At 38.0% G+C, this 22,688-nt stretch overlaps 1 protein-coding gene across 1 annotated transcript in view; it reads left to right on the forward strand.

Moving 5' to 3' along the window:
* The window catches only part of ercc6 (ERCC excision repair 6, chromatin remodeling factor), a 51,334-nt gene that overhangs the window by 22,897 nt on the left and 5,749 nt on the right, over positions 1-22,688 (forward strand). The window contains exons 7-18 of the mRNA XM_008117754.3: positions 536-694; positions 2,586-2,721; positions 7,489-7,659; positions 9,164-9,340; positions 10,385-10,501; positions 11,710-11,805; positions 12,444-12,662; positions 14,259-14,369; positions 16,516-16,635; positions 17,267-17,361; positions 20,065-20,210; positions 20,296-20,922. Coding sequence (XP_008115961.2) covers positions 536-694; positions 2,586-2,721; positions 7,489-7,659; positions 9,164-9,340; positions 10,385-10,501; positions 11,710-11,805; positions 12,444-12,662; positions 14,259-14,369; positions 16,516-16,635; positions 17,267-17,361; positions 20,065-20,210; positions 20,296-20,922 — 2,174 coding nt within the window. The remainder of the gene's footprint in view (positions 1-535; positions 695-2,585; positions 2,722-7,488; positions 7,660-9,163; positions 9,341-10,384; positions 10,502-11,709; positions 11,806-12,443; positions 12,663-14,258; positions 14,370-16,515; positions 16,636-17,266; positions 17,362-20,064; positions 20,211-20,295; positions 20,923-22,688) is intronic.

A 22,688-nucleotide genomic window follows, 5' to 3' on the forward strand; every position in this document is an offset into this window, starting at 1 on the left:
GCTGTGCTCAACTTGGCCATGGAGAGGTGCTGTTGTTTCATTTTCTATGGTGAGGAGTCTGCCGTCCATGAACACCTTTCATGGTCGGCATGTTTTCAGGGTGTCTTTTACCTCCCTGCCAAAGTGATACCTATTTATCTACTTACATTTTCGTTTTCAAACTGCTAGGTGAGCAGAAGCTGGGCTGATGGCAGGAACTCACCTCAACATGGGCTTCAACTGCCAAACCTTTTGGTTGTCAGAATCTTCTATTGCTGGTGGTTTAAACCACTGTGCTAGCCCAACCCAATTAAATAACATTTAATTATTATGATTTGTTTTAATAAGAAATATTTTCAAAATGGCTTCAAGGACGAGTTTATCACATCTAATGTCTGAAAGTATAAAAATCGGCTAACACTGTAAATATGGTCCCCATATAAAACACATGTGATATGTTATGGTAACTAGCTTCAGGACTTTATGAATGGCTAATTCATGAGTTCTTTCTGTTATGATTTTTACTTTCCATTTTATTTTGCTTTCTTATTCATAGGTACCAGCAGACAGGTGTTAGATGGCTCTGGGAATTGCACTGCCAGCAGGTGGGAGGAATTCTGGGAGATGAGATGGGATTGGGCAAGACCATTCAGATAATTGCCTTCTTGGCAGGTTTGAGCTACAGCAAGATCAGGACTCGTGGTTCAAATTACAGGCAAGTACTCTTCTGCAGACTGTCAGTCTGTGGAGCTCAATTAATATTTCATAGGATGTATTGCTGTGGAGGAGGTCTCTGTGAATTATTAAAAACATTTCAATTACAATATTCCTTTAATTCTTTTAGGAGGGGACATCAAAGGGAAAAATTACAAGACAATGATGCTGGGGGGCAGGAACAATTAAACATGTAACACTCTTAATGAATTCCAGGCATTTATGCTTCATTTTGCAGATGAGCCACACCAGATATTTTGAGTCAATACTACGTCTAAGGTTAGATAGTGTAAATGGATTGTTTCCAAACTCAATTATATTAATATTGATAGTTTACACAGGATCGAATTTTCAGTTAGATGTAATGCTGCATTAGGTTATTTTATCATATTTTACAATAGTAAAACGACCACTTCATAGGATGTAATAATTCTGTTTTTATTTTTATTTTAAGTAGTTTCATTGCATTTAAAGAAAGACTGTTAACAAACAGAACAGAACCACACAGAAAAAAAACTTATACTAAATAAACAAAACATTAAACACATTAACATGAGCCTGTTTTGATGATAAAAGAAAGATTCAAGAGTGAGCAAGGAGGGACATTTGCAAAATGTTTTTTTTTTTTAGGTCAGTCGAGGCAGCTAATATTCAACAACTGTAATTTATTTATATTTTTCAAAATAACATACAACAAATAGCCCCTTTTTTCTTGCACTCTTCTCACCCTGTTCTTAGAAAGTCCAACTGGGAATGTATTCATAGTGTCCTACTAGAACAACATCTGGAAGACTAAATGGTGACATGACTTCCTTAGAAGTTTTGTCATAAATGTCAACATGAAATATACAACTGTTGTGGTATAGCCTATGTACAGGGTTTCAAGGCAGACCATTTGTCCCAAAATCTGGGCTAGAGAAATAAAGGAACAAAGGATGCTGTAAATGATAGTTTATACTGAGCTGAATGAAATCTAGAAAATTGGTCTTTTTTTTGCTATATGTAGGAATGAGAAGTGGGATGCATGACTAAAGAACAAAATAATGGTTCAGGTATTTTTTTCCCTTGGCAGTTTGCATGCAGGACCTTTTATAAACTTGCTAACAAGTGTCAGTGTGCAGTTCCAACACAATGTGTTAGGTTATTACTGTTGTTTGTTAACAAATAAAGCATATTGTTCTTTATACATTTGAAACACTTGCTTTTGTAGATATATCTTTTGCGTTTTCAGCAGGTGGCCTTTGTAGTTTTGGTTTATGGAGAGTTACCTGTCTGATGGGTATGGTGACCACTTGCATATGTCCCAGCATAAGGAATACTTTCCCCCACTGCAGAAAAACAGGACATTTTTACTTGCCATGAAGGTTCCTGTTCTGCAGTAGTGGTGCTAATGTTTTTGAGCAGTGGCGGCAGCTTTGTGCCTGTGGAGAGACCTCATTATTCCATCCCTGAGGGAAGGAACTAGCTCTCTCATTTAGGAAAGTGAAGTTGAGTGACATTTCTTAAGACCTGCCTTGAAGGTGATTGCGAGGAGCAAGGTCCAGCATAAGGATTCCCTCCCCATCACTGCAGAATACAAATGTTTATGGTAGGTACTAGTGTTCTGATTTGTCTTTATGTCCAAATGATTACAGTATAAAATATCATTAACATATTAAATACCAGAAAAATTCAGCTTGACTTGAATAAAAAGAGGTAAGATTACCTAGCTTTCTAATGGTTCATCCCATTGGGTTGCTGTGAGTTTTCTGGGCTGTATGGTCATATTACAGAAGCATTCCCTCCTGACATTTCACCCACATCTGTGGCAAGCGTCTTCAGAGGTTGTGAGGTCATACAATGTATGCTGTTCATTTCATGGTATTGTTATATTAACAATCTCTTTATTACAGGTTCACAGGACTGGGCCCATCACTGATTGTGTGTCCCACCACAGTGATGCATCAATGGGTGAAAGAGTTTCATAATTGGTGGCCTCCATTTAGAGTGGCAGTTCTCCATGAAACAGGTTCTTATATCAAGAAAAAGGTACTTGCACATTCAAAATTCTGTAAACTTATTTATTTATTTATTTATTTATTTACAGTATTTATATTCCGCCCTTCTCACCCCGAAGGGGACTCAGGGCAGATCACATTATATACATATAGGGCAAACATTCAATGCCCATAAACACATCAAACAGAGACCGAGACAGACAGACGCAGAGGCAAGTTAACCTTCTCCTGAGGGGATGTTCGATTCTGGCCACAGGGGGGAGCAGCTGCTTCATCATCCACTCTGACTGCACTTCCTCATTCCAGGTCGTAAATTAGTTAACATTGCCTCCCCACTTTTTTATAAGTGGTACCTTATTTCCTACTTGATAGATGCAACTATCTTTCGGGTTGCTAGGTCAGCAACGAGCAGGGGCTATATTTTATTTTTAATTGACAGGTGCTCACCCCGCCACGGGCTGGCCTCGAACTCATGACCTCATGGTCAGAGTGATTTATTGCAGCTGCTCAACAGCCTGCCCCACAGCCCGGCCCCTTATTGTATATATTTGTGTATAAGCTGACTTTGTGTATAAATTACATGCATTTTTGGGGCCAAAATGGTGGATTTTGCGATGGATTAATCCGAGAGTAAAGATTAGGTACATATTACAAACCATTTTCCTCTCCTATTAAACATGCAATAAAGATAGCATACCTCAGAAGAGTCAAGGAAAGTGGAGGATCCGTTTGGTTGAGAGATTGCAGTGGGTAAGCGATAGTTTGCCTTGTTGATCTTAAAATAGCCACAGCTTGGGCAAGAAATATAAATGAGTAAAAAGAAAAAGAAGAGTTCAAAAAAAGGGAGGCAAGGAAAGCATCCTGCCTCTATTAGGACCCCAATGGAAAGACAGTGAAAACAGCAGAAGTGAGACGTGCTCCTTGCCCATTACATCTTCCTTGCCCAAACTCACTTTCCTTTTTGGCCTGAGCAGAGTTCAGAGGCAACATAGGGGAGCGATTTGGGACACGAGATGGAGCAGAGCAGCAGTGGCCATTTCTACATAAAGTTCTCTACACTGTGACCATTTCTTGCCACTCTTGTCACTGCTTCTGTGCTGAGTCCCTATTCTAGCATTGATCCATATGTAAGTCGATCCAGGGTTTTTTGGCCAATTTCGGGTCAACATTTTTTCAAAACATGTACTTGTATACATGGTTGTTTTTCAAGATATCTTTTGGCTTCACCGACTCTCCATGTATGAAGTGTTCATATTTGTGTATACATTTCAAAGGTTTATCAGAGCCTTTTTAGCCAGTATTGAATACTATTATTAACAAGAACTTTTAATTGTATTCCCTCATTCTCATTTCAGATGGCACCAGTTTTTATCTATAATGTGCCTTAATATTCCCTCATGCAGTTAACTTTTACTTACTGTAAGTCGAGGCTTTTATCATCCGGACTGTCATATTCTGTTTTGGGTTTTTTGCAGAGTTTCCTTCCTACAGTATTAGGTTATCTGCTGAAGGAACTCCAAGATAAACATTATTCCACTGGTAGGGTGTGATAAACATAAATGAAGAGTGGATCTCTGTTTAAATTCAACTAAGATTTCAGAGTGCACTTGCTAGTTGGCTAAGACCCCATCCATTCACTTTTCTTTCGCCGTTGGAGATGGGATTTTTTTATTTTTGCTGCTGGAGGGTAGTAAAGGCAGAGCCAACTGTGAGTTGAAAAACATTTTTTTACTAATTGGAAGACATTTCTAAATAAACCCAAGTTTAAGACACTTTGGACCTATAAAGAATTGTTATTAACAGTCCACATTCCAAGAAAAGACAAGCCAGTTGCAACAAGTGAATAATTTATGACACTTGCTGCCAGAAAGCAGAACTCCACTATCTTCAGTCATTGTTTTGCTGCTTATGAAAAACATCAAAGATGCCAGAACTTCAAATGCTGTCATTGTTACTGGAATTAAAAAAGAGCTAATACAAACCCCAAGCAAAATTAAACAAAACAGAATCCAGGCAAAACTCAAGTGTCACAGTGCAACAGATTGACAAAGGGGAGCAACTGATATTGACAAAAGACACCACCACCACAACAACAACAACAGATTGAAACAAACAAACAGACCTCCACGGAAAGCATAAATGTCAGGGGTTTTGTGTATGGAGATGTGACTGAAATGGAAATGGCTACAGGCATGTCTACAAACAGAAAAAACAGGAAAAAAATCTACCAAAAAAGGAATGTGTGAGTCTGCATGTTTTGTGCAAATAGCAAGACAAAGCCTCCATGAATTGCATAAAAGTTCATTTAGATGGGAGAAATATGTTAACCTTAAATAGAGAATGAATGTCCTGTTTAAGTGATGGTCTGGTTACAGGGGGAATATTGTAAATGCACTGGGGCAAAAAGCGACTTCCTTCCACTTCTGGTTTTGTTTTCATCATTTTTTGAAATCTCTGTGGCCCCAGAAGATGTCCTGAGATTAAAACTCAAACTTCTCTAGGCCTGTAATAACTACTGGTGGTTACAGTTCCAGTAGATTAATCACTGCCAGATAATTCCTCTTGTTGGCTTTCTTTCATAGTATAAATTGTTTATTTTTAATTTAACTCGTCACTATGTCATCTATGCCTAATTCTTGGAGGCTTCCATTTTACCCAGAGGTTTCAATTGCTGCATAAAATGCTTGGGGAAAGTTGTAAATAGAGGGAAAGTTCAAGCCTGTGAATAAATCTAGGAGAGTGTATGTGTGTGTCCATGTGTGTCAATAAGGATTTAATCCGAAAGGGGAAAATCTAAATTTGGAAGTAGTATTGGAGTAGATTTATCTTTTGAGTATAACTTTGAGAAGTTTTATAAAATATTGGGTTAAATTGGAACAAAATACTTTATTTATTTCACAATTTTTCTCCCAAGTAAGACTTAAAGCAGCTTACAATAAGAATTAAAGCAATATCTAAAAGAACATGGAATGTAAAACTTTAAAAAGCATTAAGTCGTACACACAGATAAAACACCAGTTTGAATACATTAGCAAATAAACAATTAAAAATGGCTCTGGCCTCCCCACAGTCCTATAATTCTCTTTCTGAATAACATTTCCTTGTCTTACCTTATCTTGAACTAGGGAAGTGGTTGGTGATAAATTGCCTTTCTGAATTTTTTTCCTTCATTGTCAGCACAAATCCTTGTTTAATAAAAATTTGGCTTGAAGGAAATTTTAATTAATTACAGGTTCAGTAAATCCTGACTAGGACTTTGCTGTGCTGTGTCTACAATGAATGGCCTTCATGTGTCTATGTTTTTACTCTTGTTCTCTCTGCTGCCTGACAATGTGATTTATGGCTGCTGTTTTCCACCACTACACCATTTGCCCTCTAGGAGGGATTGGTCTCTTGAGCCTCCATAATAACAGCAACACTTCACAAAACATCTTTTAATGACAGCATTTGTAGCAGCCTTCTGTAAGTTAGGCTAATTGCAGACATACCCTATTAATTGCAAAATCTAGGAGAGGTCACATATTGTATAAGCTTTTAATTTGAAATCGCCTGAGATTATTTGTCCTAAGTGTGTGAGTAAAAATGCCTAGAATATTTTGCAGTAAACAATGACTAGGAATAAGGATGCAAGAGATGCATGTTGAAAAAATGCATATGCTCTACTGTCTTGGAATTGTTGTTTCTGTTCAACATCTGTGTTAGCTTAAGCATGCTATGCAAGTAGAAATCATAGTTATATAGTCATCTAAAGTTGACACTTGGAAAAGAAGCAGAGAAAATGGGGGAAAATATTCCCCCAGCATGTTTCTTACCTTATGGTTTTTATGAACTTCCAGGTATTTGTAGCAAAATTAATTCAGGGGTGTTTGCCATTGCTTCATCTGAGGCTGTGAGAGTGTGTCTTGCCCAAGATAATCACCGAGTGGATTTTCAAGGCTGAGCAAGAATTCAGACTGCTCTCCTGGAGGCCTTGTCCAACACTCAAACCATTATACCATACTGGCTTTTCCCCCAGTGACAAATTATTAACTTGAGGAAATTAGGAAAAAAATCTGCTGAAATATTTTTTATGTAGAATAAGTTTTGCCACTATAATGCCAGAAACTTTGTAATGTAAAAAATTCTATGCAAAGCATATTATAAAATTAAAGCTTGATAATTCCTTAGCCTGATAGAAACATATAAAACATGCAAATGTTCTTTTATATCCTTCCAGTGAGTTCAAGGCAGCATATAGTGATTTTTTCTTACTGTCATAGCAAATTTGTGAAATAGGTCATTCTGGGAAGAGTAACCTGCTAGAGGTCATTGTGGCAACTTCCTGACTGAATAAGGATTTAAACCTGGATCTGTCTAGCCTTTTCCATCATTCTAGCCACTATAGTGGAATAACTTATAATTCACATAGATGCAGGAATAATACTATATCCCATATTCCAGGTACACACTGAGGATAGTGCTCAAGTTCTCAAGTGAGTCCCACACTGATTCTCAACCATCTCTGACGGTTTCAGTGGTCTGTGAGACTATACGGTGTTTTCTTGGCCCACTATACAGGGTTGGTTCTTGCTTATGACATTTATTCTTTTGTGGCACAAGGGATATATTTTTAAAGTCATCCCTTTTACTCATTCTGTAGATTCCAGATTTTTTTCATTGTAATTGCCTTTGTCACTCATAGAAATGGTGGTGTTGGTGGTAGTGAAATTAATTGTACTTGTATACTGCAATAAGTAATGGTGTGTTACTACATTCAGAATGTTAGTTATTTGATTTTCATTCTCTCAATACTTTCTAGGTGAAGCTGATTCGGGAAATTGCAGCATGCAATGGCATTTTGATAACGTCCTATTCATATGTTCGTTTACTACAAGAGAGCATCCACAGATACAACTGGCATTACGTAATTCTGGATGAGGGACACAAAATTCGGAATCCAAATGCTGCAGTTACACTTGCTTGCAAACAGGTATGATTTTTAAAAAAACATGTCAGTCTCTTTGTTGGGTTTAAATGAATGCTTATTTCTCTTTAAATTGATTTCTTGAACCAATCTTATTCAGACCCTAAAAAATAAATGTTGGTTAGATGTTTTCAAAATCAACTACATTTTACAGATTTTTTAGTAGGATATAAACTTCATAATGATAACTTCTTGTTTTATTTTGACTAGTATGTCTTTTAAAAGCACTAAAGTTAAGTGAATATGCTTAGGAATATGCATATGATTGTTTAAATAAGATGGGAAAACACAGTGCAGATGTCTAAAGAAAATTGTTGCACATGTACACTCTGTCTGTCTGACGGTCGGTCTATGAATTCCTAAGAGCTATGTCAGGTTCATTGAAGGTCTTGGAAAAATATCTGCCTTACTAGTATAAAGCAGGTTTTAACAAGTTTAAGCAAGATATATTTGTATTAGTTCAAGTCTAATATAAAATATGATGTGATGGAAACTACAGAGGAAAAAGGTGCAGAGGGAGAATATATATATATGGTATCCTATAATTCCATATAAGTTTAGTAGCAGTATATTTGGGATGGTGAAAGGGGCCTACCATCACACATGACCTCCTAGTCTATATTTGCAGCCCTCGGCTTCTAAAGACATTCACGCACTGTCCTTTTTATGGCAAAGAAGGGTGAAATGTCTCCTTGTACCTTCTAGGAGCAGTAATTTATTTATTTTTAATAAGGGTCTGGCCAGTTTTCTACCCGAAAAGTCTCTGAGCAGCACAGACTACTAATAAAAAATAAGCAACATATAAACACACCACCCCTATATGAAACAAAGCCTTCTAAACTAAATTTCTTATATAGGTAGTCCCCAAGTTACGAACAAGATAGGTTCTGTAAATTTGTTTTTTAGTTCAATTTGTATTTACATCAGAACAGGTACATTTTAAACATTTATCTCCAGCAAGGATTGATGAGAAAGTTTCAGTTCAGACACCTTTTCTCCATCATATCTCTTCCAGGAGTGAATTTCCCTTCCTAAGGGTAGATTTCTATCACTTCCTGTTGTCTCACCCCAATTCTTAACTGTGAGTTGTTTGTAAGTCAGATATTTATAACTTGGGAATTCCCTGTAAAGGATTGGGACATCTTTGTTCCTATATTCTATTAAAAGAGTAATACTTTTTAGGAAATTTAATTTGGAAGGGATGTAGCTGTTGCAGGATGTAGCTTACTGTATAATTTGGAGTCCGTTTCCCTGTCTCTCAGCCTTAAAAGTTCATCCAGTGGCAGTGTGTCTCCTGGCTTTTTGCTTCTGTACTAGATAATGCAAAATAAGAGCTTAATTACAACAAAATTCAAAATATGGATTTGTTTCTTATACTGCAGTACATTCTAAATTGGATATTTTTTTCATCTTCTAAGGTTATGTTACATATAGTTGAAATTCAGTTTCAGAATTGCGCACATTATCTGTATTTTACCATAACATGGAAATTCTTGTTTTTCTCTTGCAGTTCTCCACTCCTCATCGAATCATCTTGTCCGGGTCACCTATACAAAACAACCTAAAGGAGCTGTGGTCCCTCTTTGACTTTGTATTTCCAGGAAAGCTGGGGACGCTTCCTGTCTTCATGGAGCAATTCTCTGTTCCAATAACCATGGGAGGGTACTGTAATGCTTCTCCGGTTCAGGTAAAGTTCAGATCAAAGAATTTAGTGTTCATATTCTAATGCAGTTGATACACTGATGTGGCAAAGTATACTGTGTAGCTTCCCAAGATCTTCAAATTCCTCACAACCAATGTTAACTCAGAAGTCATTTTTTAATTTCAAAATAATTTCCCTACAGTTTGTTTCATGCCTTTCAGGCCTTGTTTAAAAAGCAGAAATGACTGGCTGACCCTATTCTATTTTTGAAGAAGGTGCTTTCAAACTGCAGTGTGTAGGTGTGCCGTGCAAACGTAACAAGAAATGACAAAAATCTTGGATATGTTTGCTATTATAAATAATATATTTTAATATATATATACATGGAAGGTTTTTATGAAATATGTTGTGTCTCCATAGATTTCATTACTAAAATATATGTACGTTGTCTGTATCTCTTTATAATGGGTTGGATTAGCATCTAGTTTGCTAGTAAAACTGAATTACTGTGTTACAAAATGATGCATGTCTAAAAAGCATGTCACCAATATAAAATGTTTGGAAAGCTCTGGTCTAGGGGAATCAAAGAACTGAGAGAGCAGTAAGACTATTTATACTATATAAATCCAGCCAAATACTCTATGTGTGTGTGCATGTGTATGGATGGATGGATGGATAGATAGATAGATAGACAGACAGACAGACAGACAGTATAGTGAAGGGTTAACACCCCTTTGGTGTTTGTTTTACTGTCTGTTCCCCTATTCAGAAGATTTCACCTCACTTTCTGTACCTGTGATAATTGTATTTTGAAAAAAAATCCTTGTTGTGGAAACAAGGATTTGGGATAAAAATTCAGATGAGACACTTTTCCCCATGATAACTCTTTTAGGAGTGAATTTTCCTTCCTGGGGTTGGATTTCTCTCACTTCCTGTTGTCTCACCCCCATTCTTAACTATGAGTTGTTTGTAAATCAGATGTTTGTAACTTGGGGACTGCTTGTGCCTTCTATCCTGAGCTCTTTGCAGGAACAATGAGATAAGAATGTGAGAACACAGATAATAAATATTTAATGTTTTCTTCTTAAGGTGAAAACTGCATACAAGTGTGCTTGTATTTTACGGGATACTATTAACCCCTATCTGCTGCGGAGAATGAAGGCAAATGTTAAAATGAGTTTGTCACTACCAGATAAAAATGAACAGGTACTATTTAGTTTTCTGCATTTTGATGCCTCTCTGAGAAGACTGTGTATATAAGGAAGTACATTGAGCTACATTTATCTATCCATCTATCTGTCTATCTGTTGTTCTGTCTCCGTGTTTCTCTGCCTGTCTTCCTTCCTACCTTTGTCCAGAACTGAAATTTAATGCAACTTGCAAGGTTCAAACAAATATAATATAGATAAAAGTATCATTCCATCAGAGAGCCAGGTAGGGATTCAAACCTCGATCTTCCAGAGTTGTAGTCCAATACTGAAGTCATACCACAGTGGCTCTCTGTTGAGATGATACTCATCCAGAAAATTCTAACACTATGAAGACTTAAAACCATTTAGGTAAAGGTAAAGGTTTTCCCCTGACATTAAGTCTAGTTGTGTCCAATGCCATTACAGGCTTGTCTGTTTTCTCTTTTTCTCTCTGTTTTGCTGTTCATTCATCTTCAGTGGAGAATTCTGATAGATCTGTTTATTGATTCGTCCACTGACCATATCAACAATAAAAGACCAAAAGAAGAATACACAGACAAATAAACGCTAATCACTATCCTAAAACTCCTCTAATAATTAACTAAAATAAATTAAGACACAATAAAATTTGATTAAATAATAACTTTTGTAAAATGGGATTAAATTACAAGATGAAAGCAGGGAAAATAGAGTAATAATGTAAAAGAATCAGTTGGAGAATTTAGATAAGTTCGTTGCCATGACGAGGGACCTCATTTTGTGAGATAGAGAGATCTCTCAGGTGGGCGTCTTTTATGCAACTGACTATGTGTAGATTCTCCCAGAAAGAAAATAAGACAATTTGGTAATTGGATCCCAGTTGATAGTTCTAACCAAAAGTGGTTGTAAATACTGAGATCTCACCTTAGCATATAGACAACAATCAAACAAAATATGCACAATGTCCTCTATGGCTGGTGATTCTGGAAGCAGCTGCTGTTTACCTTACCTGTTGTAGGCAGGCATATAGAGCTATACAAATGCTGGTAAGAAAAGACTTCCAGCTTAACAAAGGACACACAGAAAAAATGGGAGGATGGGCTTGGGGCACAAAAAGGAGCTTCTTTGTCAGTGCCTTTGTTAACTGAGGTATGCCTGTATTGTGATATGTATGATATTGTCTACAGTTGTGTTCAATTGTTTTGTTGCTTAAGTGTAAATAATGTTTGCATTCTCTTTCTTTAGGTACTTTTCTGTCGTTTGACAGATGAGCAGCACGAAGTTTATAAACGTTTTATTGATTCCAAGGAAGTTTATCAGATTCTCAATGGAGAAATGCAGGTCAGTCTTTAGCACCCTGTGACTTGAAAGGTCCTGGCAGCAGTTGGGAGACATTGTTGACTTTGCCTCTTCAGATGCCCCAGAGTAAGATGAAAGACATACTTAGGCCCTCTATTAAATCCCAAGGAAGACAGAACATGGCTAGTGATCTTGAAAACAGCCACAACTGAGACAATAATATGCAAAGGAGATAAAGGAATTTAAAAAGTCATTCCTTGGATAATGCAGCAAAGAAACAAAGCAATGTATAGTAAATAAGCAGAAACAAAATGCAGATGACAAAAATGTTACAAAAGCAACACTCATTTATCCAGGACAAAAGTGGACAAGAGGACAAATAAGGAATCCAAACTGTAACTGCAAGATGGTGAACAAAAGTTTTAAAAACAACTGGTTTGAATGCACAGTTAATAAATGCTTTCTACCCACTCCCAATCATAGAGTTCACTATCTTTTCATTTTATAATCATATTTTATTATATAATTCCGACATGATTTTTATTGAAGGAGAAAAAAGAGGCTACTGAAAATGTATTTCCCCACAGTTGGTGTTTCTTTAATTGTGGCGTGTTATAAGTTAAGTATAATATGTGAAAGGTTTGATGGAAAAAAAATGTTTCACTGTGACTTCTGTGTAGATTTTCTCTGGATTGACTGCCCTGAGAAAAATCTGCAACCATCCAGACATCTTCTCTGGTGGCCCTAAGATTTTGAAGGGTGTACCTGATGAAGAGTTAAACGAAGAGGATCATTTTGGATTCTGGAAGCGTTCTGGGAAAATGATTGTTGTAGAGTCTCTGCTGAAAATATGGTACAAGCAAGGACACAGAGTGCTTCTTTTTACTCAGTCTAGGCAGGTAAGTGCATCTAACACATGTTTGGTATGCACTGCGGCCTACTAATGCAGATTAGATTCCAGTTACCAAGAATACAATTCTTTGAAGTTATCCAAATGAGATGGCAGTCTATCCTTACTGTCTGCTTCTGATCAGTATGCTGCTGTGTGTATATATTTGTGTTGCTCTTAACCCTTGCTTTAGTAAAAGGATTTATTTCCTTGGTTCAAGTTGTTTCCAATGTGTGGCAACACTATCACCTTATTTTCTTGGCACGATTTTTTCAGAGGGAGTTGCTCTCCTCTGAGGTGGATAGATTACAACTTCTCCAAGGTCATCCAGTGGGTTTCCAGGAATCAGTAGAGGGTTCAGACTGTGGTCTCTGGCATCATCTATATAACATGCTGGCTCTCTAATTAGGATTACTTCCGATGTTAGTTTTCCCTCCACATTTGCAGTTTTAACTTTAGCGGATTTAATATTCACAGACTTGATTTTAAAATATCTGGGAATTTCTAGGTCTTCCAGTTTGACTCTGGTCTTTCAGTGTGATTCTCCAGTCATGCTGGACCATCTCAAGATTTCTAGATAGAACACCTCGCTAGGAATCTAGGTCTTTAGTGATTCTGTCTTTAGCTGTCAGAAGATGTTTACCATCGAGCCATGCTAGAAGACCTAGAAATTCTTAGAGAGGTATTCTGTCACGTAAAAAGGAATAACAATTTCTTTAGTTGCAGTTTTTCGCGGGGGTCCTCACTGTTTTGGGAAGGAAGGCATATCTTTTCATGTTTTTAGAAATATCTATGGAGTTTAAGCAAAAGCCAATAGCTGGGTTTTTTCTTTAAAGTCAGAAAAGCACTTAAAACATTGACTGCTCATACCACAATTGGCTACGCCTTCCCTTGTCCCATAGTGGCCTACAACTGCCATCATCACTGCTGTTTTTGGTCTCTCCGCCACCCTTTTTCTCTGCTGTGGGTGGGCTCTGCTGCCGCCACTGCTATTACCAGTTGTGTGGCATGTTTAAGATGCCCATTTTTTTGTGTGTGTGTCAGGAGCAACTTGAGTTGTTTCTGGAGTGAGAGAATTGGCCGTCTGCAAGGACGTTGCCCAGGGGACGCCCGGATGTTTTTTGATGTTTTTACCATCCTTGTGGGAGGCTTCTCTCATGTCCCCGCATGGAGCTGGAGCTGAAAGAGGGAGCTCATCCGCACTCTCCCCGGGTGGGATTCGAACCTGGCAGCTTTCAGGTCAGCAACCCAACCTTCAAGTCACTTAGTCCACTACGCCATCTGGGGGCTCCAAGATGCCTATTAAAACTGCTGGTTGTTAATAGCATGATTGTGTGTTCCATTTCAGAATTGTAGTATTTTAGAATTTTTTAATTCTGGGAATTCTTTTAAATTTGAAATGATTCAGTTGATAGGAATTGGGTATTTTAATGTGTGCTTTAGATTTCCAGTTCTGTATTATACTTTGAAAATACACACCTGTATCACTGGTATTACTGGATATGGTGAACCATCAATAATCGATTGTATATATGTATAATAGGTATTTTAATTTGATGCCTCTTCAAAAAAATCTGTTCTCATTCCACTTGCCCCCTTGCTGTAGATGCTTCACATCATTGAAGCATTTCTGAAGCAAAGAAGTTATTCCTACGTCAAGATGGATGGTACCACAACAGTTGCATCAAGGCAGCCCCTTATCTCAAGATTCAATGAGGTGAGAACTTGTGATTAAGTACAAGGTTTTGGAGCTTCATTCGAGAATCATGGTTTTGTTTAGAATTTTGCTAAATGGCTTTTTAAGGATTGACCCAAACTATTTACAAAAATTTGGGGTTGTGGAAAGATTTACTAGGTAAAACATTTGAGATCTACTTCAAATGAGAATTTTTGAGGGAAGAATTTCCTCTGAATAACAAAATTGTCATAATGTAATCATTCATGTGTTAAATCTTAGTCTTAGATAATTACATATATGTCTGTTTCTCTCTGTTTGTCTGTGCCTGTATTTGTGTCTATACTCCTTCCTTCTTTGTCATCTCTGTGAATCACAATGGGTTAGCCTGGCCTGTGTAGAGCAGATTTGGAACATTCTAGAATTTAAACATACATTTTGGGGATAACCCCACCCACCCACTCTCCCAGTCACTATGTGTGTGTGTGTACATCTATATACAACTGCTGCCAGAACCTCAGTTCCTTTTCCTCTGCTGCAGCAGCATTATCAATAAGTACTGCCAGTGACTTTCTGTCTAAGTTTTGGCTTGATTACAGTTTGTCTCTTACAGTTTCACCCAATCCTTAGGTTGTTCTTTGGTTTTTCTGTCTATTTTGTATCCCAACGTGATTTCTCTAACTTGTGTTTTCTGGTGCCCCAACCCTGGACTATTTATCAACCTGTGCCTTTTCCTACCCTGATTCAAACCACCTCAGAGTTCTCCAGCTTGGAAATGTCTTCGATCACATGTTTTAAAAATGTGTGGAGTCTGGTGGTAAAATCCCTGATTAAAATGGGCAAAATAAGTGCCGTCTTTGTTTGGGCCAGGCTCATGTCCAAGCATGTTCCCACTGCCAGCGGTTCATGTCTCAGTCATGGAGGAACCCGGAGGCTCACCTAAAGGATAGTGCTTCACCTGAGCTGAGTTCAGTCAAGCTCAAACCCTCACCCCCATCTGACAGCCTGATTTTCCAGGATATACAGAAACAACCTCCTGCAACCCATGTTCAATTGTTGTCCTACCTTCTTCAAGTCCTGAAGTCATCTTGGATCTCCCCATGTTCCATTACATCAATAGATACAAAGTGTATGCAGGCATGCATTTCCATCTGAGACAGACAGTTGGATTCTTCTCTTTGAGGTTGGAGAACCCACTGCGGGGACTTCACTGTTTATAATATTCAAGACACTTTGCAATGGAGAACACTGGAATCATTGTACAAATTGAACCGGACAACAGCTATGTGGTATTTTTTCCAGCTTCAGGAACAGAACAACAGTGACTATAGAGTGGAATGGCTTTTAAACCTCCTTAGGTGACAGAGACGTGGGTACTTGTTGGCTTCGCTATGAGTCTGCTCCAGATGTAGAAGCAGATGAGAGACATAGACACAAGGAGACAGATAAGCTTGTCTTTCAGTGTATGGCACAGAGAAGAAGGGAGAACATAGTGATAGGCAGCTATCTCTCAAAAATCAGCAACTGGTCAAGGAAGTAATCATTATTATTTAGGGTTTGTGCAAGTTTTTAGAAATATATCAGTTTTGTCACAGCAAGAAAATTGGGTCTTCAAACTGCAGGTGAAACCAGAAATTCAAATGGGAACTCAAGAACACAATCTTTGAATGAAGCCATCCTGGGCTTAGGGGATTACAGGTGAAATATTGCTGGTACTAGTAATATACTATTTGTGCCCTAAACAAACATGCAGGAGGGTCAGTTGAACATCTGTTCTACTTAAGGAAAGAAGAACCTTCTTGTTTATTTGGCACTGGAAGTCTGCAAAAGTCATCTGGGATAGTGCTTCAGACATAGACATTTCCACAGATGCTATATTTTCACGTCTTTTCAAAACTCCACTTTGCAGTCAATTACAAGTTTCTCTTGCGATCCCTTCTGAAATCTCTATTCGGATTTCATCAGATGAGTCATTTGGGTAAAGTCCAGCAAAAGTGAGTCGCCCTTTTGAATGATTTTATTTTTAGGCTGCTTTTGTTTTGTTTCAAACTAGTCTACTGAATAAATAAGCCATTCTTTTTTGTGGTTCTGGGTTCAAAGGTCAAAGCAACTTGAAGTTGCTTTGACTTTTGAACCCCCTGTAGTTCATAATTTTCCTAAATGCTTTGTGCTTATTATGTATTTACAGGATACATCCATATTTATATTCCTCCTTACTACTCGAGTTGGTGGGCTTGGTGTTAACTTAACAGGTGCAGACAGAGTGATTATTTATGATCCTGACTGGAATCCCAGCACAGATACCCAGGTACATTTTGTGGGAAAGAACTACAAATATGAAATAGATCTTATAAGTAATCCATTCCGATATCTTTTTTGATTTGGGCTGGCAGGTAAATAGAATGTTGAAATCATACATTTTCCAGCAGTGGATAATGGTCGTCTGGAATAGTTTACTACTCCTTGCTGCTCTAGTAGTCAAGACCACCATATGTATTTGGAACATGCAGGAATACACAACCAAAGCACTCCTAAGCGATGTTATATAATACCCTGGATTGTGGTGGAATTTCCTTCTCTGGAAGTTTTTAAACAGAAACTGGATGGCCGTCTCTTAGGAATGCTTTGATGAAATATTCCTGCATGGCAGGTGTTGGATTGGAGAGGCCATATGGTCTCTTCCCATACTAAAGTTTTATTATTTTAACTGGATTTGGAGGTTGGTTTTGTTGGGAAGCAGTTTTCAGGAAGAAAACAGCATGTTCAGAGGGGATACCCTGCTCATCCCTGTCGTCCCAATCCATACTGTAGGCTCTACAATTGCTTTTTCTGTAGAGAAATGAGGCGTGTCACCATGTGTAATCAAACCATTTATGATGTTTATATATTAAGACAGATTTTTGCTATTTTTATATGCAACACTTATCTTTGCATTCTAGGCTCGAGAACGTGCATGGAGAATAGGCCAAACAAAAGAAGTTACTGTGTACAGGCTTCTTACTGCAGGTACTATTGAAGAAAAGATTTACCATAGGTAAGTAGATCAATGGTATTTTGATGCACTAGTGTTTTACTAGCTACAGCACTCAGAAACAGGACATAGTTATTACTTTTCTATCTTTTTCCATTTTGAATCTTATAGCCAAGCTTATAAGGTTCTGGTGTAGGCTGCCATTCAGATACTAACCCAGACATAGACCTACATAGCTTCAACTAGCTTACTATATTATCTACTTTCAGACTTTGCCATAAAATTAACTTAATTTCTAATCATTACCTGGAAAGGGAAGTTGGGATTCAAGTAGGGGTGCTCATTTTGTGACATCAAATGTTAAAGGTGTTAGTTGAAAACACCCAAAAAGAATAAAGCAAAAGGAAATTAACCTGTTGAAACCGCAAATAACTTTAGGTAAGTGGGCATAGGTGAGAAGGTACATGATAGGAAATTTCCAAAAAAAACCTCATCGACAAGGGTCCTTCATGGGGAAGAAAAAGCCCTTTCCAGATTTCATGTCACACATATAACTCTGTCTATCAAGAACATGTTCAGGTTTGGGGCTTTAGGTTTTCAGATCCACACGTGCACTATCAAGCACTATGTAAGGGAAGGCCTTTTCCATTTTTCCTTCTACACATGGTTTTTTTTTTACCTGAAGATTGGAGGTTCTTGTTTTGATAGTCCTCCTGTTTAAGATCTAAGATGCTACAAAACGTTAGGTTCACTTTCGTGCATATTAACAATGACAGAACACAAGTCCTGGGACTTGGATTCTTCCATTTGGTATTCCCTGTAGTACTCCACCCACATCAAATGCAAGGCCAATGGGCCAAATTTGGCCCATCATGTCATTTTATATGGCCTGCAAAGCTTTCAACACCAGAGCAACAGTTACATTTATACAGCCTTACAATTACAAATGGTCTTTTAAGAGCATTGAAAGCCTCAAAGGCCACATAAAATAACATGGTAGGCAGGATTCGGCATGCAGTGCAGCCGTTGCATTTGACACATGTGGAGTAGACTAAGAAGGGCTAACAAACATCAGATAAGTAGTTCTCTGCACTTCATCCAGTGTTCCCTGCACTTCATTCAATGTCCCGGCCCTGTGTTATGCTGCTTGCACTATCCCACGCCCAGCCTTTTATAGCCTGGTCACGCCCATTGTACTACTGATTATTGGTTTTGCTAAGCATGGTTTGGATTGAGTCCCAACACTGTTGTTTTATATTGATGTTTTATTTTAATTGTGTTTTTATCTGGAATGTTATATTTTACTAGGTTTTTATTTGATCTGTGTCTTGTTTTAATGGATGTTTTGTATTTTTGTCTTGTGGGCATTTTGTCCCATATATAAGCCGCCCCGAGTCCCTTTGGGAAGATGATGGCAGGGTATAAGAATAAAATTATTATTATTATTATAGTGGAAATTTTAATTTTTTGGAGGTTTGTTTGTTGCATGCTTTTGACTCAGTATATTTTTGATAACCAGAACCTAGAAGCAAATCTCTTGCACTAGGCTTTACTTAAAATCTATAAATGTGAAATGTATAGCTGATGTAGCCAAAAGATTTATTTTGCAATGCAGATTGGAATGCAGATACTCAATCCACATCAAACCTAGACACAGTCCCTTACACATTTATGATTATACTCCTCCCAGGATAGGAGGGAGACTTCTTTCATTTCATACATGCATGGCCTCTCTCTGAGTCAGGTGAGTTGTTACTGAGAACAAGCAAAGTCTATAGTCATCAATCAAAAGCCAACACATACTCTACTAGTTCAGCAGCCAGACGGATGGCCTTCTCAAGTAACTCTCCTGGAGAAAATTTGCAGCTTCAGCTTTGTTGTATCTTCCAGTTTTACAAATTTGCCTCCATTGAGGGATCTTTTGGCAAATGAATGTTCTTTTCTTGCCACCTTCCTTGTCCTTTTTTATTTATGCTAGGATAATTCCCATTAATTGATGGATCCTTCACTGGTTGAGACTGACACATTGAGGAAGTTACTGTGAAGGTTCAGTCTAGCTAAGGAGTAGAAGACATCCAGCCCCAACCTGTGGTAGCAAGACTATTTTCATTTTCAGGAATCTTTAACTTGTAGCTTTGGACCTCACCACCAACTTCATGTTGTTATTTTTAGTTAGCTTTTTGGCTTCTGTTCTCCTTGCTTTCTACCACATGTATACTTGTGTCATTGTTTATTAAAGAAAATGCAAATTCTCCTTTGATTGTTTATTCTACAGAGATATGCTCATCTCATCTACTGTATCTATAATACATAGTAGGATTTGTTAATGCAGTAAGCTTGTTGCTGAATTTCATAGAACTTATTAGGGACATTCAGAACATCTATGACAGCCCCCAGTGGCACCTTTGTGCTGGCAGGACTGCTGACTGAGAGTTCGGTGGTTCAAATCTGGGGAGCGGAGTGAGCTTCCATCTGTCAGCTCCAGCTCCTCATGTGGGGACATGAGAAAAGCCTACCACAGGATGGTAAAACATCCAGGTTTCCCTGGGCAACATCCTTGCAGAAGGCCAATTCTCTCACACCAGAAGCAACTTGCAGTTTCTCGAGTCGCTCCTGATATAAAAAAAGAACATCTATGTAAAGCAAAAATCTTCTTGTGCTGTGTCATTGTTCTTGAGGGTAAAATTCATATAATTACATTGTTTTTCTTCTGGGGCTTTGAACAAATATTTATACATTTTCCCATAAATTACTCTTTTTTTCCAGACAAATCTTCAAACAGTTTCTAACAAACCGAATATTAAAAGATCCAAAGCAAAGGCGTTTTTTTAAATCCAATGACCTCTATGAACTTTTTAGTTTGAGTAATCCAGATGGAACTCAGGAAACAGAAACCAGTGCTATTTTTGCAGGTATGTCATAGGAGGTGTTGTGACATCTTTATAACAACACGGGGAATAAGAATAACAAATGATTTTGTTATCTGATGTATTTCAGGCACTGGTTCTGATGTCCCAAAACCAAAGAAGCAGAAATTGCACAAAGCTGCTAAGCACTCTTATGTTTCTAAAGAATACTGTCATTTTGCAGAGCCTACTTCATCCACATCTACCGCGTTGCCAAATTCCTTATCAGCAAGACAAAATGTAAATTCACATCCTATAGAAAGAGACTCAGTTGAGAGTGGGACATCTAATCTTCCAAAAGATTATGCTCAGAGTACTGCTTCTGGTGGTACAGATTCATTAAGTGTTGGAGAAGAATCAGAAAAGGGATCAGTATCCAGAGTGAAGGGAGCAACTAAGAACATGGGAATATTGAACTCTGGTGAATGTAGTATAAACTGTGAGAGGCAGCATACTCTAATATATGAGGAAAAAAGACATAGGAAGGAACAAGGTGCTAATGAACAGCTGGATAACAATTACAGCAAGCATACTTCAAAAAGAAAGCATCATGAAACCACTTCAAGAAAATCTAAACGTTCCCGAGGTGCCAAGTTTGAAGGTGAGCGAATTCCTCACCTGGTGAAGCAGAAAAGGTACAGAAAGGAAGAGAACGAGGAGACGAAAGATCTGGAGAAAAATGATGACTATGTTTTGGAGAAGCTTTTCAAAAAATCAGGTATTTTCTTATTCTATCATTTCATAAAAGGTAGAAAGCTTGGGATGGACTCTGCAAATAAATTGAAGTTAATTTTTCCATGAATGTAATTTCTAACTCAAATCCTGCAGCCAGAATATTTGTATTTCTTTTGTATTATTGATTCAGGATTTTTTTGTACACACTGACTCATGGATACCTGAAACTATGGATAAATAGCAAATACTTTATTTTGATTATACTTGGACCAAAATTGCAGTGAAGGATTTAGAGGAGGGGGGGTTTTTTGGAAATGTAGATAAATGAAATCAGAGATATTGAATAGGTGGAAAAGTGTGTTGTATGTTCTTGAGTGCATTGCTACAAAAATGCAATGTATTGCATTAGATACAATGAATGTATCTTTATTATAAAGCATAAACAATAATAGGCATACCCCGTCCCCCCCACACACACATGTGAATGCTATTGTGTTTATTTTTTTGTTTGTGTTATTGTTTCATTTGAAGCTTGTATTTGATCTTATCCATGCTGCTACTTTAATTTTTTGTCTGCGTTAGCCTGCTACATGAATTGCAAAGAACTTTTGTCCTTTCAAATTAGATAGCTACAGCACCAGTTCACAGAGGGAGGTGTGCAGAGGTAAAGCAAACAAAGAAACAAACAGATGTTTGTGTGGGTATGGTGTAAGAGTTAGCACAGACTGATCTTGTGTTCTAGAGTCATTTGACACAATTTGCTGGGATAATTTGTTGATTTAAGTTTGGGATAATGCTGTTTGTGTAAACCGAGTGGAGCCTTGCTAGCTTACTTGGTCATTAGGGTTCTATTGGGCCGGGCTGTGGCGCAGCTGGCTAGTAACCAGCTGCAATAAATCACTACTGACCGAGAGGTCATGAGTTCGAAGCCCGGGTCGGGTTAAGCCCCCGACCATTAAATAGCCCGGCTTGCTATTGACCTATGCAGCCCCGAAAGACAGTTGCAGCTGTCAAGTAGGGAAATTTAGGTATGCTTTATGCGGGAGGCTAATTTAACTAATTTACAACATCATAAAAACTGCCAGCAAAACACGAGGAAAGGAATGAGGAAGTACAGCCACTAGTGGACAGTGAAGCAACAGCTCCCCCTGTGGCCGGAATCGTGAAGCTGGAAAAAAATGTTAAATGCCTCTGTGTCTGAATATATATGTTGTTTGTCTGTTGGCATTGAATGTTTGCCATATATGTGTTCATTGTAATCAGCCCTGAGTGAGAAGGGCGGAATATAAATACTGTAAATAAATAAATAAAATAAATATTGTGAACAGCCTCAGGTCATCTGCATGAGCAGTTGGTCTCAGTAGGGAGGGGCATCTGCATAGAAGAAGTTGTTCAAAAGAAAAGTTGATAAAATATTGCTGAAGGTCTAGTGCCTTGAAGCCCATGTATCCACAGTCAAACATGTTGGGGGAAGAGGTTGCCTTGGACCCAGCAGTGTGGACTATCTTATAGAAGAATCACATAGAAGATCTCTCTGAGGATGAGATCACTCCCCTGACACAGTAGGCAGACACTTGAAGGAGAGTTAAATGTACAGGAAAAAGCAAAAGGACCAGGAATAATTCTGTCAGTTTGGAGCTACAAAATCAATTCAAAGCTCTTTCTAGCATCAGTGATTATGCAGAATAGCTAGAAACACAACAGAGTTTGGTCTCAGGGAATGTGCAGTTGCCCCTGTAAGAGTCAGCACACATGTGTGGTGGTAGTAAAGAACTTCCTTCTGGAGGGAACAAAACTCAAGAGCTGAAT

This window comes from Anolis carolinensis, chromosome 3, assembly GCF_035594765.1.
Source record: "Anolis carolinensis isolate JA03-04 chromosome 3, rAnoCar3.1.pri, whole genome shotgun sequence".
NCBI classification, from domain to species: Eukaryota; Metazoa; Chordata; class Lepidosauria; order Squamata; family Dactyloidae; genus Anolis; species Anolis carolinensis.